Source organism: Carcharodon carcharias, chromosome 18 (assembly GCF_017639515.1).
Source record: "Carcharodon carcharias isolate sCarCar2 chromosome 18, sCarCar2.pri, whole genome shotgun sequence".
In the NCBI taxonomy this organism is placed as follows: Eukaryota; Metazoa; Chordata; class Chondrichthyes; order Lamniformes; family Lamnidae; genus Carcharodon; species Carcharodon carcharias.
Window position 1 is genome coordinate 98,999,856 of NC_054484.1, and position 21,101 is coordinate 99,020,956.

At 39.6% G+C, this 21,101-nt stretch overlaps 1 protein-coding gene across 2 annotated transcripts in view; it reads left to right on the forward strand.

Moving 5' to 3' along the window:
* The window catches only part of wdfy2 (WD repeat and FYVE domain containing 2), a 41,765-nt gene that overhangs the window by 18,394 nt on the left and 2,270 nt on the right, over positions 1–21,101 (forward strand). The window contains exons 4-11 of one of the 2 annotated variants that reach the window (XM_041211423.1): positions 872–926; positions 3,155–3,305; positions 3,427–3,539; positions 5,218–5,344; positions 5,455–5,560; positions 13,690–13,791; positions 16,561–16,691; positions 17,685–17,793. In XM_041211423.1, the coding sequence (XP_041067357.1) occupies positions 872–926; positions 3,155–3,305; positions 3,427–3,539; positions 5,218–5,344; positions 5,455–5,560; positions 13,690–13,791; positions 16,561–16,691; positions 17,685–17,793 (894 nt within the window). The remainder of the gene's footprint in view (positions 1–871; positions 927–3,154; positions 3,306–3,426; positions 3,540–5,217; positions 5,345–5,454; positions 5,561–13,689; positions 13,792–16,560; positions 16,692–17,684; positions 17,794–21,101) is intronic. The other variant, XM_041211424.1, reaches the window with a different exon arrangement.

Sequence of the window (21,101 nt, forward strand, 5' to 3'; positions counted from 1 at the left end):
AGAAATCAAATAAGGAATTCAGAAGAACCATTGTTAACCCAGAGAATGGTGAGAATGTGAAACTTGCTATCACAGGGAGTAGTTGAGATGAGTAATATAGATGCATTTAAGGGGAAGCTAGATAAGCAAATGAGAGAGAAAGAAATGAAGGGTTATGTTGATAGAATTAGCTGAGGAAGGATGAGAAGAGGCTCACTTAGAGCACAAGCACTAACATGGAGTGGTTGAGACGAATGCCTTTATCTGGGTTGCGATATTCTATGTAATGTTATGTAAACTGTATTAAATGGGCTGGCCGTTTGATTAATTCCTGATTACCTGTTTTTAAGTCCAAACTCCCCAGGTCTTTGAGCCCTTGTTGCTGGCTACAGAGTTAGATGCATGCTGGCTATGTTTTACCTCTCTTGAAAGAGGCTTTGTCCTTATCCTGTAACTTGAAAATAATAAAGGAGTGAGTTGACATATTCCAAGTTCATTTTAATGAGCAAGCACACCCGACCTGTTTAACTCGCTCTCCAACACACACCTGACTGTTCCAGGGCATTAATCTCAGCAAAATTAACAGATTTATCTATAGTCAGTGCCGGTTTCTGAATCACCCTCTGTACTGAACGGAATTATCCTGAGAATCTTTTATGCCTAACTGCTTCACATGATCATTTGTTTGTTACACTGGTAAATGTATAAATATGGCAAACTGTGTTCACACAAACCTGCCAGCTATATGCGCGGGGACTGTTTTTAAAAGAAATTCTGACGCCAAAGTTTCTTAAAATTTTAAACGTCCGAAAACAGTGCTGGTTTAACTTAAATCTATACATGGAAATGATCTGAGGAAAGGTTGCAACTTAAATATTATATCTTTTGTCAGGAGTTTATTTTATCGGAGGACTACAACAAAATGATTTCTGTAAAGAGCTACCTGGGTAAGCAACTTCTTGATTTTCTAATTGGGAAGGAGGGAAAAGCATGAGAGCATAAAAACTGAGGACTAGGCATTTTTGTCCACTGCCAAGAGCTAGGAAACTGCTAATTTACCCATCCTTGGATTTTACAGCATAGTTCATAGTCGTTAACTTGGGGAAAACCCTGGTTGTAAGGTTTTGTGTTGTGAGCTAACCAGATACATAAGGTGTTGCCTCATTATAATGAGGTTGAAAACAGGTTAATGCTATGCTGCAGAGGTCATGGGGCAGCCCCCCTGTGCGTTGTTCCAAGTTGGCTGTTCAATGATGGGACTGTTTCCAGTCTTCATGCTTGTGCATGAACAATGGTGGACAGTGAAAGATTTACTGGTCCATTCAGCCTGTCCTATATGGCGGCAATGTCCCTCGCATCATAATACAAAGACCTCCCGCCCCACCTGATGCCACATAATCTAAAAGAGATGTAAGCCCAATTTTAAAACTTAGGCTAATTGTAGGGCAGGCAGGGAGGTGGTGGAGAAATATTGGCAAAATGCCTCTTAAGTGATCAAAACTAGTTGAGAAGACCACTCTGGCCACGAATAACATTATACCATACCTACCTTTTGAACAGGGTGATCTCCACCCAAGCCACAAACAGGTCCAACTCTTGCTCGAAGGAATTCAATGAGTCAAGAGACCACAAATCCACTATGCTCTTGCAAAGAAGCTACCTCCTAACATCTAAGCTGGTTTTGGCCTTTTCGTAACTTGAGATTGTGGCCCTGGTCCTCTCTAACCCATTTAATTGAAACAAACTATCTGCACAAACACAATCAAATCCCTTCATTGTTTTATAAACCTTGATCAAATCACCCTAACCGTGTGTTTCTCTAAAGCATGAAGGCCCAGCTCTTTGAGCTTATCTGGGTAACTAGCGTTTTTAACTGACTATTAAAGCCGTGGCCTGATGTTAAAAGCAGAACTGATGAGCCATTACACCTGCATTTTAAACATTGAGACTAGATTATGCCAGCTATATTATTGGCAGTTTCAATGATTAAAAATTACTCTTGGGAGACTGCGCATTGCTTCTTCCAATGTTCGTATAGCAAGCATATAACCCTTGGACTCTTCATTTTGACAATGTGAGCAGCTGGTGAATGTGCAGCACCTATATGCATCGTAGTAACAGCAGAGCCAATACCATAAATCTTGTGGTAGCATGAATGTGACCCTGTGTTTCTTTGTATATTTTCCTTTTCCTCTTTTTGCCTAGTCTCCATCTTTACTTCCATCTACACAATTCCCAGTTCAGATTGGGAAAAGTCACTTGTGATCCTACAGTCTAATAGTAGGGGCGTGGTGGGAGGGCAACTTTTTTTATTTCTGGACAAGTGATTAAAATGACTATTGAGCAAATCCTCTGCTATGGAATACAAGAACACGAGAAATAGGAGCAGGAGTAGACCATGAGGCACATCGAACCTGCTCCATCACTCAATATGGTCATGGCTGATCTTGGGCTTCAACTCCGTTTTCCCGACCACTCTCCATATCCCTTAATTCCCTGAGAGACCAAAAATCTGCCTATCCCAACCTTAAATGTATTCAGTGATGGGGCATTCTCAAACCTCTGGAGTAGTAAATTCCAAAGGTTCAAAATACTTTGTGTGAAGTCATTTCTCCTCATCTGAAGAGAATGAGGCGCTCAGGAACACTGTGTCCAGCCTGAAAAATATTCAGGAGCTAAGTCCACATTTGCATGAACCCACAGCTTTTTTCATTCTTAGTGTTCCGTGCCAGCAACAAAGCACATTTTTTAGGTGTAAATTTTAGTCTACGTGTTTGTGCTTCCTCGTCCAGCAAGAAGAAGAATAACTACATGCCTATGAGCTATTATGCACAGCTTTGTAATCTCAGAGGGCTTAATGAAACCTGGAAGAGAGGTTCGTGTTGAAACTAACAGTAGAAGTGATAATTAGTATATTTTGTGCTTACCCATTTTTCTTTGCCATTTGAGACTGGGGCAGTGATATTGAACTGGTTCATACAATTTAAATTGTTCCCATGAGTGGAGCAATTTCGTGAGTTGGCAGGCTGAAAAGCTACTGAGAAGCAGACTTTGTCTGATGGTTCTGATTTATGAGATGGTGCCACTACCACTTGTCATTTCTATACATTTTGCTTTATGCTAATGTGAAATTCATGAGCTTTCGAGAACCAATGTGATTTGTTCCTTTTTTCAGCTCATCAGAACCGAGTGACAATGGCCCTATTTATCTTGGAGATGGAATGGGTGCTGAGCACGGGGCAAGACAAAAGCTTCACTTGGCATTGTTCGGAGAGTGGCCGAAGGCTAGGTAGCCACAGAACTTCTGCTTGGGCTTCGTGTCTGCAGTATCCTAAACATAATAGTTAATGTGCTGCCCTGTGTAGAGAGTAACTTGTGGCATTTTAATTAAATTGTAACACATAAGACTGCTTTACACTCATACTTTTCCATGACCACTCTTCTCAGATTTGACATTGAAACGCGGCATGCTTTTATTGGGGATTATTCTGGGCAGGTGACGATTTTGAAGCTTGAACAAGACAATTGCTCTGTAGTTACGACATTTAAAGGACACAGCGGTAAGCGAACCAGAGCTTTTCTTGTTAGAATTCCCGTTTGTCTCTGTCTCAGTCAAATCATGTGTCATTGCACAATTCCCAACTCCTGCTCATTGCTTCTATGATGTTTTCCTCATTCCTAACATGCAAGTGTGTTTAACATATGGGTGTTGTTTTAGTTTATTTCTAGATAAAGGTTTAGTCACATTCCAGTCGTCGGTAAAACATTGTGTTGCTGATGGGAAACATGACAGTTGCTATTGAAATGGGAGCAAGTTGAACAAAACACCCGGCAATGAAACCAAATGTGGTATAGATAACTTACCAATGAATGGTTTCAGACAGCAAGTCCAACCTCTTAATTCTTATCATAGTTACAAACCTCTGGAGCTTCACTGTGGTCAGCGGGAGAGGAAAGAGGTTGTGACTCTGAAATACCTGATTAGATTACTGCAATGTAAGCAATCCCATATTTTCTATATAAATTTACTTGCTTGCACTGACAGCTGGATGGAACTTGCTATTGCAAATGTGCTAGGTGGAGATGGAGAATCATTTTGCAACATTTATGAGGACTTAAGTAATAACGAAGATCAAAGAGGAAGGCAAGCCAAGAGTGTGTTCAGTACTCCTTCATCTAGCTAACTGTACAAACCTCTTCCATGTAGTTAGTTCCTTTTCATGGAGACTTGCTGCTTCTAGGATGATGGGTCAGTGCAGGGCAGTGACACACAGTACTCAACTGAATTCATTTTCCCTGCAATCCGTACTAGCCAAGTGATTTCTGAGTAAGCAACTGGAGCGAATCGAAGAAGAATGTATACTTCGTGAATTAGTATGTGAGGGGATCCAAAATAATCCACAAAGTGGGTAATAATATGCTAATTGAAGCAGTGCATGTTTTGTGTGTGTTTATTTCAATAGACAGTTAGAATGTTCTTTATAGCTATTCCAGGCTGCTCTCCTGTTTTGAATATATTTTTGTTTGTAGAGGTTGAAAAGAAAATTTACTAACAGATGAAATGCTTATTGTGTAGAAACAGGTTATGTACTCTCTGCTGTTTAGAATGAGGTAAATCATCAGAATCCAGACTTTAGTTTCGCTATTGTATTTGTGATGAGAAGAAAAATCTTAATGCATATAGCATCATCATTTCAGCCCTGGGACTAAGTTTAAATCCAGCCCAGGGCTGGGAAGATGGAAGTCTCCTCAGCCCTATTGGGCATGGGTCTACAGTCCAAAATTCCAGAAATCATTCATTTCACCCAGAGGGTTTAGAAATGCAGCTGACCTGAAGAGGAAAGTTTCTCACCGATGTAAGGATGCTCCTTTAAGGTCGGGATTAAGGTCTGATTATGGAACAAAGTAAAGCAAGCTTTGATTTGCATCCAATATCTGCCCAGGGAGTGTTTGCTGTAATTGTAAATGAAAAATGTTCCATTCTTTAGTACTGGCATATTTCATGATGAGCACAAAATGCTAACCTAAGATAAAAAACAAATGATGCTAGATAAGTTTACCCAGGAGTAATGTAAGGTAGGAAGTACATTCTGTGAATAAACTTCTAGCACAGAGCAAAAATTGAATTGACTCACTCGATGCCAAATGTCATATTTGTTTTTCGACTGGCTTGAAGTTGTATTTTCAAAGAGTAGTTACCTGGATTACCTAAAAACCCTCTCTTAACCTGTCTTTCAGGCAGCATCACGGCACTTTGTTGGGACCCGGTTCAACGGACACTATTCTCAGGCAGTTCTGACCATTCCATTATTATGTGGGATATAGGAGGCAGAAAGGGAACTGCTATTGAATTACAAGGCCACAAGTGAGTGTTCAGCATTTGTATTGATTTGCACGTACGCTTGCTTTTCCAACCAGTGCATGAATGCAATTGTGCTGCTTTAGCTAATTCTTTGTTCTGTTTCTGTCATACAGCGATAAAGTTCAGTCCCTTTGTTATGCACATCATACTCGGCAACTGATCTCTTGTGGTGCAGATGGTGGGATTGTTGTGTGGAACATGGATGTAAAGAGGCAAGAGGTCAGCATGCAATTTCATTCAGTCCTTGAAAATTTGAACACCATGCAAATGGAACCCAGCTCATTAATAATTCACGTGCTTTTGACAGTGAAAGTTCCACCTCCCTCCATCGTGAACTGCACTAGAATCAGTGCAAGGTAGAAAATGTTCTTGATTTTGAAGCCACTCCATTTGTTACAAGTTCAATTCTGCACTTAATGTATTAATTAACATAAGTTGCCTTCCCTAACTATTGTTGGGAGCCAAGTAGTGTTTCATGGCTTTTCAGGAAAACGTGTACAAAATGTCAATTTGTAGCTTTGTACTGCAGGAGCACTGAGACTCACAGACTGGGAAGTCTGATCTATGGTCAGTCATCGGACATCTCAAAGTGCTTTATTGTACAGCCAAGGAAGTACTTTTTAAAGTGTAGTCACTCTTCTGATTTAGGAAATGCACAGATAACTCCCATGTACAGCAATGTGGCAATGACCAGATAATCTGTTTTTTATGATGTTGATTGAGGAAAGCATTTCGGCCAGGACACAGGGATAATTCCCCTGCTCTGCTTTCAAATAGTGTCACGGGGTCTTTTACATCCACCTGAACAGCTAGAGTGGCCTCGGTTTAAACTCTCATCTGAAAGACTGCTTCTCTGACAGTGCAACTTTTCCCTCAGTACTGCACTAGAGTGCTCAAGCCCTGGAGTGGGACTTGAATCCAGAACCTTGTAATTCAAAGGTGAATGTACTACCAACTGAGCCACGGTTGACAAATTAAGTACGTAAATGGGTGAGTTACTGGAAGGTGGGTGGACACTTCTGTGCCAGTTGGACCAGATCCTGAGGTGAGTTGGTGCCTTCGGAAAAGTTGGAGAAGAGATAAAACCTCAGGAAATTGGGTTCTGTTTTCTAAATTATAGCACATTGGTGATGTTATTAAATTGTTTACAGGGTGAATTAATAGTATAGTGGAACCTTGCCTACCCACTAAAGACCAGGGTTGCTTTAAATCAAGCCTGACTCCAGTGCAGTTCTGAGGGAGTGTTGCACAGTTGGAGACACCGTCTTTCAGGTGAGAGTTAAACCAAAGCCCCAGCTGGCTGTTCGGTTGGGTGTAAAATATCCCATGGCACTATTTTGAAGAAGAGCATGGGAGTTGTCCCTGGTGTCCTGGCCAATATTTATTCCTCAATCAACATCATTAAAAAAGTTAATTCATTAGCTGTAACGCACTCTGAGATGTCCACTGGTTGTGGAAGGAGCTATATAAATGCAAGGCATTTAAAAAAAAAAATATCTGGATGTGTGCATTGCTGGCAGGCATTTATTTCCCATCCTGGAGTTCCTGCCTTTTATGAAACTGAGTGACTTGCTAGATCACTTCAGAGGGCAGTTAAGAGTCAACTGTGTTGGTTTTGGACCGAAGTTGCATATGGGTGAGACCAAGTAAGAACAGCAGGCTTCTTTTCCTAAATGACATTCATAGATTTCTAACACAGGAGACCACTCAGTCCATGAGCCAGTTCACTGGAAGAACAGTTCAGTTTGTCTCGTTCCCTGCTCTTTTCCTCATATTGCTGTAATTTTTTTTCTCTTTCAAGTATCTATCCAATTCCCCTTTGAAATTTACTGTTGAGTCTGTATCCACCACACTATCAGGCAGAGTATTTCAAATCATAACCATTCATTGCCTAAAAAGGTCACCTTCATGGGGCCTCTGGTCCTTTGCCAATCACCTTAAATCTGTGCTCCCTGGTTATCAACCCTTCTGCCATTGGAAACAGTTTCTCTTTATTTACTCGATATAAATCCTTCATGATTTTAAATAGCCTATCCAAATTTCCTCTAAGCCTTCTCCGTTCTATGGCAAACAACCCCAGCTTTTCAAATAATTGTAATCTATTATCCCTTGAAACACGATATTAAGTCTCCTCTGTATTCTCTCCAAAGCTTTCACACCCAGAATTAGACACAATCCTCTGTATGGGACTGAACCAGTGTTTTATAAAGGCTTAGCACAACTTCCTTGCTCTTGTGCTCTATACCCCTCATTATAAAGCCCAGGATCTCTCATGTTTTTTTTTAACTGCTTTGTTGATCTGTCCTGCCACTTTCAAAGGTTTGTGCACATATACTCAGCTCTTTCTCTTCTTGCACCCTCTTTAATTGTACTTTGCTCATTCTTCCTAGCACAATGTATTGATTCACTTTTCTGCATTGAATTTCATCTGCCATGTATCTGCCCATTTCACCAAACTATCCCCATGAAGCTGATTACAACCCTCCTCATTATTTACCATATTTACAAGTTTTTTGTCAATTATATATTTCAAAATTGCACCCTGTACCACCAAGTCTAAGTAACAAATGTATATCAAAAAATATAGGTCTGAGTACTGAACTTTGGGGAAACACCACTACATACCTGTCTCCCAGACAACAAACTGCCATTTACCACAACTGCTTTCTATCGCATAGCCAATTTTGTATCAGGCTGCTACTGTCCCATTTGCCGTTGACTTCAATTTTAGTAACAAGCATGTATGTCATCCTTATCTAACACCTTTTGAAAGTAATAATGCAGAGTGTCAATTGCATTGCCCTCATCCACCCTTTATGTTACCTAATCAAAAAAAACTCAATCATGTTAGTCAAGCATGATTTTTCATTAATAAATGTGTGCTGGCTCTCTTTTATATTAGTCCATACATGTCATGTGATTGTTAAATTTGTCCCAGAATTTTGTTTGAGAGCTTGCCTGACACTGACGTTAAATTGACTGGCCTCTATTTGTCAGGATTATGGAATCAGAGAATGGTTACAGCACAAAAGGAGGCAGTTTCTCCTGTCGTGTCTGTGCCAGCTCTCTGCAAGAGCAACTCAGCTCTTGGGTTGCTTAACTGTCCTTTTTTCTTGGATTAAGGATGTAACATTTGCAATCCTCCAGTTTTTTGGCACTACCCCCGCAGCTGAGGAGAATTGCAGCCAGCACTGCCATAAATTCTACTCTTACTTCCCTCAGCAATATAGGATACCTGAACCAAATGACTTATCCACTTTACAGCCAGCCTTTCTAGTACCTCTTCTTGATCTATTTTTAACTCATCAGTCTCCCAACAACCAGCTGCTTATCAGAGCTTTGGCAAATTCTTTTTTCTTGGTGTAAATACTGATTCAAAGTACTAATTTAATATCTCATCCATGTTTTCCATCACCAGATCTTTGCTTTGGTTCCTGATCAATCCCACCACTCGTTTGACAAATCTTTTACTGTTAATATCCTCATAGAAGATCTTTGGATCTCCTGCTTTGTTAGTTAGCAATCTATTCTTGTCCTGTCACTTAATATCCCATTTCATTTTTTCACTTATGTGCCTTTTATATTCAACCTGATTCACCCTTGTATTATCCAGTTGACATCTATCATACATCCCCTTTTTAGCTTCATCTGACCATAACTCCTTGCCATCCAAGGAGCTCTGACTTTTGTTGCCCTCCGATTCTCCCTTGTGGAAATGTACCTAGACTAATACCTTTATTCTTTAAAGGTCAACCTTTGCTCCATTAAATTTCTGCTTGCCAATCTTTGACTCGAATTTACCTGGGCCAGATCCCTCTTCAATTTGCTGAACTCGGTCCCTTTCCATAACTAATCTAAACTTTATGGTATTATCTCCACTTGACCCATAGCATTCCCCAGACTTGATCTGGAAATGCTCCCGTCCTTGTTGGGCTGGAAACATACCGATCAAGAAAATTCTCCTGCTTCCCTCCTCCTTTGACAGTCATTGCCTGTTCAATATTGGAGTAGTTGGTCTCCCATTATCACACCATATTTCATGTACTTCTCAGCTTCTGCACTGCTTCCCACTATTTAGTGGCTTAAAATTACATGGAGTAGCAAAGTAGCTGTCTATTCTTACTTAACTTCAACCGAATAGATCCTCTTTGACCCCACAAGGACATTCTCTTTCGTGAACCAGTTGAGTCATGACAATTTAATAGTTTCTTGGCCAATTTTGCTGAAACAAACTTTTTATTTTGAGATTTCTTTTTGAATTGCATTCAAACTTTCAAACTGCCACAGTGGGATTTGAACTCCCATTCGTTGAATTACTAGTCCAGTTTCAACTTACTAAAATCTTACAAACACTTGACTGCCCTGAAGCTTTGGCTCTTGTTAACCTGCATCTGTATTCTCCTGCCTTAGTTAAGTGTCTAAATCAAAATAATGACTCTACCTAAGCAGATTTCTCGGTAGTTAGATTTGTTTGTCAAGCATCAGCTGACTCCGAGAAAAAGGATCGAAGATGTTATTTAATTAAATCAACCTTGCTATGGTATTTATAGAATCTATTTCTACCACACATACACTCTAAGACTCCTATTAAACTTTAGGTCAGGATATTAATTATTAACCTGAAAAACTAGGCTACTTCATTGGAAGAACTTGGTGATGATGTGTCATTGTTCCAGTGTACCTGCCGTAGAATAGTTGAGTCAGGGCCTGTTCTTGCGCATCTGTTGGAATCTGTAGAGTACAGGCACTCTTTCACCTTCCACCAGATGAAGGAGCACAGAACACTGGAATTTGAGTCATCCAAGCTTGCGGCTTCTAATAGCGAGCTCAATAGTGGTAGGGAATTTTGAGTATGTGACCTCTTTTGGATTTAAAAAAAATGAAACGTAAAATCATGTGTGCGCAGAAGGGGAAAATTCAGCACTCCCACCCAACCGGTTTATAATTCCACGTCATTCAGATTGACTGCCTTAGTGCACCAGTTTACAAAGTGCCTACTTGTTGAACAATGATATCGATCAGTTTGGCGTTACAGGGTTCACTCCTCCCAATCTGCAGTCAAGTAATGGGTCGAGGTGTTTACGTGGAGCAGCGGTTGTTCAATTATATTATTTACCTCCCTCTGCCTCCGTCGGTCATATTCCGAGTCAGAGCTGTGGTAAACTTGAATTGACCTTTGGAAGCTCAGAGCACAATTTTGCCTGTGGCTGCAAGTAGATCTTGTTCTTCTGCCATCAAGCAAACAAGCCCACAGAATCACTAAAGAGTAACAAGCCATTAAAACTATTGATAATTTACTGATTCTAAAAGAAAGCAAAAATAGTCAGAAATGAAGTGTATCCTGTGGGTGTTGAGGGGAGAGATACCAGTTAAAAATCCGTACATGAAACACTGAGCATGCATATTCGGTTACTGGAATAAACAATTTCATCAGTGTAACAATCTTTCTAGTTGAACTAGTCCTTTGCTAAATATAAATAGCAAATGGACTCATGTTGTGAGGATACATGCTGAAAAAATGAGCCTTGTGATATTAGGTTTTTGCTTGTTAAATGGTGGTAATAAATATAGTTGATTTTTAAGAGCAGCCTAACCAGTCAAATTTGATGTAAATTAGCATATGTGCACCTGCACTTTGTGCTTTTTTTAAAAATCCTTGCATTTTAATTGTTTTGATACAAGAAAGCTGTGTATCCCAAATATCATCCTTCATTTTGAGTTTGCCCCCTCCATCTTATGTGAGACTTTCAGGATCTTGGCTTCTAATATTTTCAAATAACAACTGCTGATCTACACATAACCCAGCCCATGAGTTAACTGTTGGTTTGGGTTGGGGGGTTGGAAGGGAATGTGAAATTACAATCTCTAATGCCAAACGGAAGTTAGTCAGATATTTAGTTTGTGTTCCTCTTTTGTAGTGTTCAAAATATTTGGCTCCTAAACTTATAAAATGACCTGGGGTATATATCCCAACTGTTTAGGCTTAGCTGAGGAGCAGGTTCCTCTGGTGCATTAGGTCTGAACAAATGGAAAATCCAGCCGATTCCATCAGGGGACTCTAATCTTAATATTATGCAGATTACAGCTTTTCTTGGCTTGTTCGTGATTTTAAAAAACTTGAGTCCTTCAATACTGCATTGATCTATTTGTCAAAGATGCATGAATGCAAGAGTTAAACTCATTGCATTGTCTCCCAAGATTTATCTGACAAATTTATAATGGACCCAACACCTAAATAAACAGAAACCAGATTGTTCAATAGAGCTTACATTGTGTTCCCCCTGAGCTGCAAAAGTGCACAGCCCTGCAGCAACCAGGAAGGTACTGTGCAGACTGCTCACAAATTGTCCCCTTTAAGATACCGTGCAAAAAAATTGCAGGTACTGTATGTTGAAATGAAAGGGCCACGCAAAAAATTAGAGGGGACATTGACTCTCACTGCAGCTTATTACTATCATTGAAAACATCCACTGTACAGTTGATTGCAGATTGCATAACCATAGAATCCTCTAGATGTTTCGATGTTTTTATGTTATCAGAAAACTAGTTGGGAGATGGACGGAGAGTTGGAATAAAAAAGGAAATTCTCAAATTGGCTGACAGTGACAAGTGCTGCCCACAATTTTTCTTTCCACATGTAAATAACCTGTTTGGGAATACATGGTAATATATCACTTTTAAAAATTTTATTATGTAGGAAGCATTGTGAAGTGAACAGAAAATTGCAAAATGACATAGAGATTAAGTAGATAGGCAGAGTGAAAGAGTTCCCACATTATCCTGGCTTGCTTGTGATGAAAACTCTTGAGACACTGAGCATAGCTTGGGCATATCAGACCATGGCTGAACAGAGTTTGTTTTTTTGGAAGGAGGAAGGGAAAGTTGGTCAAGGGTTATCACAAGAAGTTAATGGTAATTCTATTTGCATTATGACTATGTTGGAAGCAGCTTGCAAATTGTGTCTCAGTACTGTCAATATGAAGTAGCTCTGTAGAATAACGTGCGCACTTTCATAATGCACCATTGTCTTGAATTAACAGTTCAAAATGACGTGCTTTGTTGCTGTAGTGCTCAAAGCTGACCTCATTGTTAAATCGGAGAGATTTCCATCTCTATTTCCTACTTAGCTTTTGAATAACTATGTCTTGAATTTGAATAAATGAGGCATTCTTGATGAGTGAGTGTAATATTTTTGTGTGAGTTTAAAGCCTTTATCTCCTTCCTGCTGTCTTTCTTTCAAAGAACCGCATTATGCCTCCAGTTTAAGGTAGACACAATGCATATAGAGAAACATACATCTAACTTGTGGGTCTGGGAAAGGACGCGTCAACATTATGTTTCTTACTTGGCCCAGGTATTTTCTTCTCTATATTTTGATAACTTGCTAGATTGTATGTGGAGGTTGATCTTGACTCAGTGAATGCGAGAGAGCAAGGTAGGTAATCTAACTTATCTCAATATTTTCAATGTATGAAGTAGTATGTTCACATGTGTATTTTCCTCCATCTCTCTCTCCACCTAATCTTAAACCATCTTTCAGATGAGTCATTAAACCAAGGTCCTGTCTGTCCTCTCAGGTGAATATAAACGGTCTAATGACACTATTTTGAGAGCAGGGGTGTTCTGCACAGTGTCCTGGCCAATATTTATCTCTCAATCAGCATCACATACAGATTACCTGGTTATTATCATATTTCTGTTTGTGTGAGCTCACTGTGCATAAATTGGCTGCTGTATTTCCTATGTTACAAGCCTGACTAAACTGCAAAAATACCCTAATGGCTGCAAAGCACTTTGGGACATTCTATGGCCATGCAAAGCATTTTATAAATGCAAGTATTTTTAAATCTACTTTATTTGAATGCACAAAACAGACGGCTAGCTTCAGGATTGTATGGGATCACTGATCAAAGCAATATTCAATCAGTTTTGAGCAAATATCTTGCAGAGAGATTATTGCGTGAATGGATCTTTCAAGCTCCATTCTGGAACAATACATTTCTGTCTGAATGTAGTTTATGTCAAGGGACCATATTAAAAACTCCTAGATTATATACATGTGGGTGAAGGGTAATGCTAAACTCTTTTAGCTATAAACAGTGTCTGAATCCCAACCTTATTGGAGTGTGAATTGTGGTATCAGTGTCCCATGCTCTGTTCAGACAGACATAATGAACTACCATTGTGTCCAGTGGCAAAAGTGGCTGAAAACAACCCTTTTTTTAACTTGGGGATTTCAAATCCAGGAAAGGGAATCCGGCTTATCTGAATTTGGTTTATACCCTGATCCCAAAGGACTGAGTTGACATTAATAAAGTAACTCACTTTTCTTTCCATTTTGATGCTAGACTCCTGATTGGTTAGATAGTGATTCCTGCCAGAAATGTGACCAGCCTTTCTTCTGGAACTTCAAACAAATGTGGGACAGTAAGAAAATTGGCTTGAGACAGGTACTCAACATTTGCATGTGAGAATGAAGATGTATTTGAAAAGTTATTTTGTTGTAATCAGGTCTTCAGTGGACGTTCTCCAATTTTCATTGTACCAGTTAAAGATCAGAGCTCTGAACTTCAAAATCATCACATAAAACTGGTCATACTGAGTTACTTTTTTTCGGTAACAATGTAAGTTATAAAATGTGAAAATATATCCAGGTAATGGGTTTAGTGAGATTTAATATTCATAAGGGAGTTACTGCCTTGAATTAACCAATAATGTTCTCACTACTATTTACAAACCTAAGGGAAACATCGACTAAGTTTTTTTTATTATTCCCCCTTGAGACCTTATTGAGCAAAATAGCTCAGACTGATGTTCCAGTCGGCTTTCTTTCCTTTTCCTAAGTGTTTTGTCTCCATTCAGCTCTTCTGCTCTGCTGGCTCTTTATTCCATGGGGCAACCTGACAGTAAATTGAAGCACTATGTGATCACTGTCTGTCATAGTATTGCAAGTTAACATATTTGTCAATAATATAGATAATTTGCTTTAGATTCTAATAAGGCACGTGTTCCCCCCCGCTTGAACCACATTGCTTTGGAGAATAGCAAATATGGGGCAAAGGAAGACAAGGTACACTAGATGCATGCTCTCAGTCACATACAGCTTTGAACCATTCTTCCTTCTTGAATTAAATAGAATAAATCCTTGCAGGTATAGGAAGCCCTCATTTAAAATTGTACTTATGTTCCTGAAAATTGCGACTTTAAGTGAAACAACTTTAAGCAAATCACATTTTCCCATTAAATCCAATGTAAAAGCTGTAGTTAGGTTCTATAAGACCTTCCTCATCAGAAAAAAAATTAAAACATTATCATAGAATTGTTACAGCACAGAAGGAGGCCATATGGCCTGTTGAAATATTTTTACATTGCTAAATTCCCATATTGGTAAATAACTTTTAAAACATAAAATTTAAAAATATAGAATAAATTCTTTATGGTAACTCTTTCTACTTACCACCCGCTCACCGCCTGTCCTATAGGCTGACTTTCCCTCTTGCTGACTCTGTCTCTCTCGCTGCTCCCCTTCCTACTCTCCAACTCGCCAATTCCTCTCCTGAAACCTCGCTATGAGCAAGGAAAGGGGTGGCAAGAAGGAGGAAGTGAGTGAGAGGAGCTGTAAGTGGAGAAGCGTTGAGTTCAGCATCTATACTGCTGTGAATGCCACCTGTCTATATGTCATTGGAAAACTTGACTGTGTGGCTTTCAGCCTGTTATGAGGGACTTTATCAATTACCTTCTGGAAATCCAAATAAATAACATACATAGACATTCCCCTTTCCATTATTTTTGTCACTACTTTAAAAAAAAACTCAATCAGATTTATCAGTCATGACCTTTCCTTTAGAAATCCATGTTGACTCTGATCAACTGAATATTTTCGGTATTCAGTCACTCAATCATTAATTAGAGACTCCAGTAATATAATGTTGGCTGTATCACTTTTTACAGACACATCAGCTGTTTTTACCAGTGGGTTTTTAGTGCCCTCAGAAGCATTGACTTCACCTTTGCAGAGAGTAAGGGAGAGAATTGCTGCTGAGGCTTAGTGAGTCCATGTCTAACACATGAATTGGTTAAAAGGGCACTGAAAGATTCACACAGTGCTTCTGAGCCTGAATATTCAGCAGCCCATATCCGTTAACAAGCCTATGCACTTGCAGCTCCTCTGGCTCACTTCCTCCTTCTCACCAGCCCTTTCCTGAGCCCTTGCTCATTGTGAGGGTTCGGGAAAGCAAGTGGGCAGGGAAGGGACGAGTGGGAGGACTCTGGCGAGGAATTGGCAAGCAGTAGAGTAGGAAGGGGAGCAGTGAGACAGAGAGAGAGTCAGCAAGAGGGAAAAACAGCCTACAGGGGAGGCGGTTAGAGGGTGGTAAGTAGAAAGAGTTAGCATAAAGAATTTCTTGTATATTTTTAAATTTTATATTTTAAAAGTTTATTACCAATATGGGAATTTAGCAATGTAAACATATATCAATGGGCCAAATGGCTTCCTCTTATGCTGTAACGATCCTGTGATAATGTTTTAATTTATTTGCTGGTGAGGAAGGTCCTACAGAACCTAACTACTGCTTTGGTGTCGGATTTAATGGGAAAATGTGATTTGCTTAAAGAGCCGCTGGGAAAAAAAGTCACCGTTATTCAGATATTTCCAAACATAAACTGGAACATAGAAACAGGAGTAGGTCATTCAGCAATGGGGGTCTGTCCTGTGCCTCAACCCACCTTGGTTCCTTATGCCCTTAGTACCCTTGAAATCTGTCAATCTAAGTTTTTGAAGTTTTCGGCTCACTCCCAGCCTCAATAGCTTTTTAAAGGAGAGAATTTCAGATTGCCCACTATATTTTGTGTGAAGATGTGAATACATAGATCACCCGTGGACAACTTAGCTCTAATTTTAGAATCACAGAATTTTAAGGCTATGCCTGTTGTCCTGGTTTTCCACCAGGGGAATTAATTCATCAACCCTATCAAATCCTTTAATTGCTAAACACCTCAATTAAATCCTGGAGTTAATTAAACCCCTGGATCGTCTATGCTCAGGTGTGTACAAGCCTAGACTATGTAGCCTGTCCTCATAATTTAATCCTTTTAGCCTTGAAAACAGTTCAGCCAGGATTATAATTTTTTAATTCCAGTCCAATTTTTGTGTTTCTCTTTAGATGAATCTGTGACAGGCTCTTGCAGTATCACATGTCTTTATCTTTTGTTTCCTTTAGCACCACTGCAGGAAATGTGGGAAAGCTCTTTGTGGAAAGTGCAGCTCAAAGCGATCCTCCATTCCGCTCATGGGATTTGAGTTTGAAGTGAGGGTCTGTGATAGCTGCTATGAGTCAATAACAGATGAGGAGTAAGTATAGTGAAGAATTACAGTTGGGAAAGGTGGTAGTGTGAGGTTTATGTTAAACTTTAAAATGCTGGTATAATTCAACGGTAACTTCATTTTGATTAAACTCTATTTGGTTGAGGGCATCTTGATAACACGTCTCAAAATTGGTAAGGTACTTGAAGATTTGAATTCTGGCCAAGTCACCATTTCTAGTTTAGGCTTTTTATGATCACAAGCTGTGTGATTTGCTTCTTTTTCAAACAAGAGATCAGTTGAAATTGAAAGGTGTATATTTTGTGCAACTTGGCTTAGTAGTAACATCCTTGACCCCGAGCCAGAAGATTGTTGATTTGTGTTCCATTGCAGGAGACACAAATCCAGGCTGACACTTCAGTATAGTGCTGGGTTTTTGGAGGTGCCGTCTTTCAGATGATATTAAACTGGAGTTCCGTTTGACTTGAGAGAGTGAAGGTGGGGGCTGTACCATAGGAAATTGCCAGGGTTGGAGAAAGTATAGGTTTTTAAAATATGTGGATTTTTTTGTTTCATAATGGGTGATTGCATTATCAGGGCCAGAGAGATTTTTTTTTTTGGCAATGATTTTGAAGTTAGCATGCTGTTTAAAAACCCAGTGACACCTGCTCCAACAAGGTGTAACTTTGGGATTTTACAGTGAAAATAGGAGCAAAGGAGTGGAAGTTCTCATCAGTTCAGTGATTTCTAATTGATTGCGTTCTGGGGAGACCTCAGCAGTGCACCCCTGAAAAAGCATAGAATCATTGACAACAGCTGATGGATTTTTGGGTTTAACTGCACATGCGTTTGGACTGGGAAGATGCTGTCAGTTTCAGAGGAGTGATGACTATGAGCGCTGACAGTTGTGCCATCATTAATGAAAAACCCAGGTCTTTATTTTTATATTTATTAATATTGAAGACGCCTATTTGCCTGTTAGCATCAGATGTTATACGCTGATTATGTTTTTGTAAATATTTTTTCCTTCATTGTGTACAGTCGAGCACCCACAGCTACTTTCCATGATAGCAAGCACCACGTGGTCCACATGCACTTTGACCTAACCAGAGGCTGGCTGTTGACATCAGGCAATGACCGGGTTATCAAGGTAAAGGTGATTATTGTCTCCACCACCCTGCCCCCGCCCAGTGTCTGTTCCACATGCAATTTCTACTCCAAGTGGAACTGTGCACATCAACAGTCTGATTATAAGAGATGCAATAGGGGATCATTTTTGGAGTGCATGAAGGGGGAATTTTGCCTGCAGCCAATACGTACTGGAAAATTACCCCACCAGTGTAGAATAACTATGTATAAGGTTTGCAATAGCCAATGGTTATTGAAGAATCATAGCCAGCAAGTGACACTAATTTTTGCTGAGCTCCCCTTCAGCAAGTTATGTTAATGGTTGGTTGATTATTTTGTAAGTGTTATGACATGGCAAATGATGTGTGCCAGGCAGACCAAATCCACAAGGGAAACTTGGTTGTGCTATCACAATGGGTTTTGCAATTTGTATTTATTACAAGATGTGTGCACCAAATTCAGAAGTAATAAGCTCATCAAGACATTTAGAGATTTTAAAAATTAAGTAAAAATATTTATCCAAAAAAAAATTCAAGTACATAAAATTGCTTACTACTATAATAACTCCTAAAATTCCTAATTAACCTGACCCCCAGTTCCACCCCCTTTCAGGCAACAGTCCAAAATAGATTTTAGATTTAAAACACTCATCAAGTTAACACAATACCCACTTGACAGTGGAATTCCAAATGGCTTTTCCCCAACTTCAGTTTTGTTACATAGCAGGCTCATGCACACATGACTGGAGGCTTCATTAAGGCTATTTCACACACACCTGTTAGATCTTACATTTTACATGTGGACCTTCTTCCACATAGCCTTTCATTCTCCTTTATATATGTTTCTCTCTTAATATGTAAATTCTATTGTTCAATATGTCTTTGAAACTGTATCTTCCTCATAATGTATAAACTTTCATGTTGCCAATATTGTCAGTAACCTTTGGAAAATATATACACACACTCCTTATCCTTACTTATCTGGCTATTGTAAACAGACTAAGATCCCTTTGAAATCCAACAATCCCATCACACCTTATATGCTAAGCCAGCATCCATGTCTACTCTTTAGCATGTCAAGCACCTAGCTTCTTTCGGTGATTTAAAGCTTGATTAAGGACAGAGAGCACTTGTAGAGAGAGTTAGCTGGGTCACTGGGTGGGTAGTTAGGATGCAGAGATCTGTAATGCTGCATCTTGCGAATAAACCTACTAGATCCTTGTCTTGTTTTGTACTTCACCATCTGGCTTGGATATAATTAAGTTATATCGAAATTTCCTGAGAGTCTTATGAGCATTCACTGTATATAAAGCAAGTGGAAATCAGCATAAACATTTAGAACTGTGAGGAAAGTGCTGAACTGGTGCCATATTCCTTCAAGTCACTTTGTATGAAAAATCAATGCTGAAGCTGTACATGCATCTTGGAAGTTTTTCAGTTTTTAGTGCAAGCCATCCTTATGCTGTAAAGAGGCATTTAAAGATGCAGGAAATAAATTTAGGACTCTGAGAAGAAATTTTTGAAAAACCATTGAAACAAGTCAGTATAAAACACCAGAAATATGATTTTGAGCCCTGTTACACCATAGTTTTTGACGTAATTTTGCAGTGCCCTCAGAATAATGATTTAAGTTTCCGCAGTTGCAGCAGAGTCCCAGGAAATTGTGGTATAGTGTGAAAAGTGGCGTAGCTCACATAACCTTGGACTTTTTACATTGGGAGAAGGACAAGCCATTGAAAGTTTTCAGGAAATTCCATCGTTTTACAGATTTGGGTACATTTTTGTTACAAAAACAAGATCAGTTCATTGTAAGTTTAGGAAATAACATACCAATTTGCTTTGCTTCTTACAGATTCCAGCTTCCGTTTAAAACACTTAATGGTTTAATTTCTTTGGGTCTGAAACTTTTGACCTCTCCCACCCTGCCCGCCCCCACACTAACCAGCCACAGTTTTGACTCGTCCTACTCCCATCTACATGATCTACGGTATCTCCTGATTCAGTGTCATCTGCAAACTTGGATATATAACCCTCAATTCCTTCAACCAAGACATTAATAATTGTGAAGAAAAGCTGAAGTCCCAGAGCATTTCCTGGGTACGTAACGAGCTGCTAATGTAATATGTGCCAGGTCAGCTCAAACCACCCCAGATCTTACCCTCCACTCTTCACTACCTCCCAAGTCCCATGTTCCCTTTTCCAAACTCGCAATCTCGGCTCCTTGCAACTTGGTCTAGGTTGAAAGGAAGATGGATTGGGTTGGCTCCTGACTTGTTGTGGCCTCTCTCAAACTCTTCTCCTGACTTTAACCTGAAATTTCAAGAACAGATCAGATAGTTGATGTGGGTCAGGAAATGCCTTTCAGGATTGTGAAAGGAGCAAAGGTCCTAGATTTGATTCCCAATCTGTGTGGAATTTAGCTGATCTTAGTTTGAGAATGGGAAAGGCCCAGCAGTCCTTGCTTAGGAAAGGGAAAATAATCTCAATAATAAGTGAGAATAAGCTTTCAATCCTGGTTATCGTCCAGTGACCTCTTCTGCAAATTACATGTGCAGATGTTGGGTGAGAACAACGTTGCTCTCCTCTTGTTACCACCCTGGCCCAGTGATCAAATAGGCTGTTAGTTTGGGCTCGTGTTAAGAATGGCTATATGGCTGGGGTCTCTTAAGTGCTGTCCATGGAACTGATCCCAAAGACTGACAGTGTGTTCAGGAGAGGAAGAGGGAACAGCAAGCTCAGGAATAAAATTCACAACCTTGCCTCATGTCCGGCTTGAGGGATATGCAATCAAATTCAGTATAAAAACCTTGAACTTAGAGCATGAACAATAAATGCCCTGGCTTGCTCCAACTGAATCTTGACTACTCCTGTGATAATGTGGAGTCTTAGAATGACATGTTTAGAGTACTAAAACTGGAGACTGTTTAACTTGTATCAAACGAATCGTACTCACTGAATGGCTCCATGCTATATGGGAACAGTTCCAGTAGAAGTACATTAACACCCCTGCTCCACAGCCTATATTTCAACCTAGGTTCCATTTCTGATGTGCATTTCATTTATGCTACACATTTTAAGTTTTTCTTCATTTCATAACAAATTTTGTTTTAGTAGGAAATTTTTTTTTTCATTTTTGATTGAAGCTGAACAGTTGGTTAAATTCCTGGGGGGATTTCTCCAAATTCAGTGCAGCTGCAGTCATTGTTGGATTCTACTTTATCTGTTAGGTGCTGCATTGCTTAATGGTGTCTCAGGACAACTTGAGCGCAAGCTGTGTAGAATGGCCTTAGGATAACAACTAGAAATTAGGAAAACGTGAGACCTGTGACAG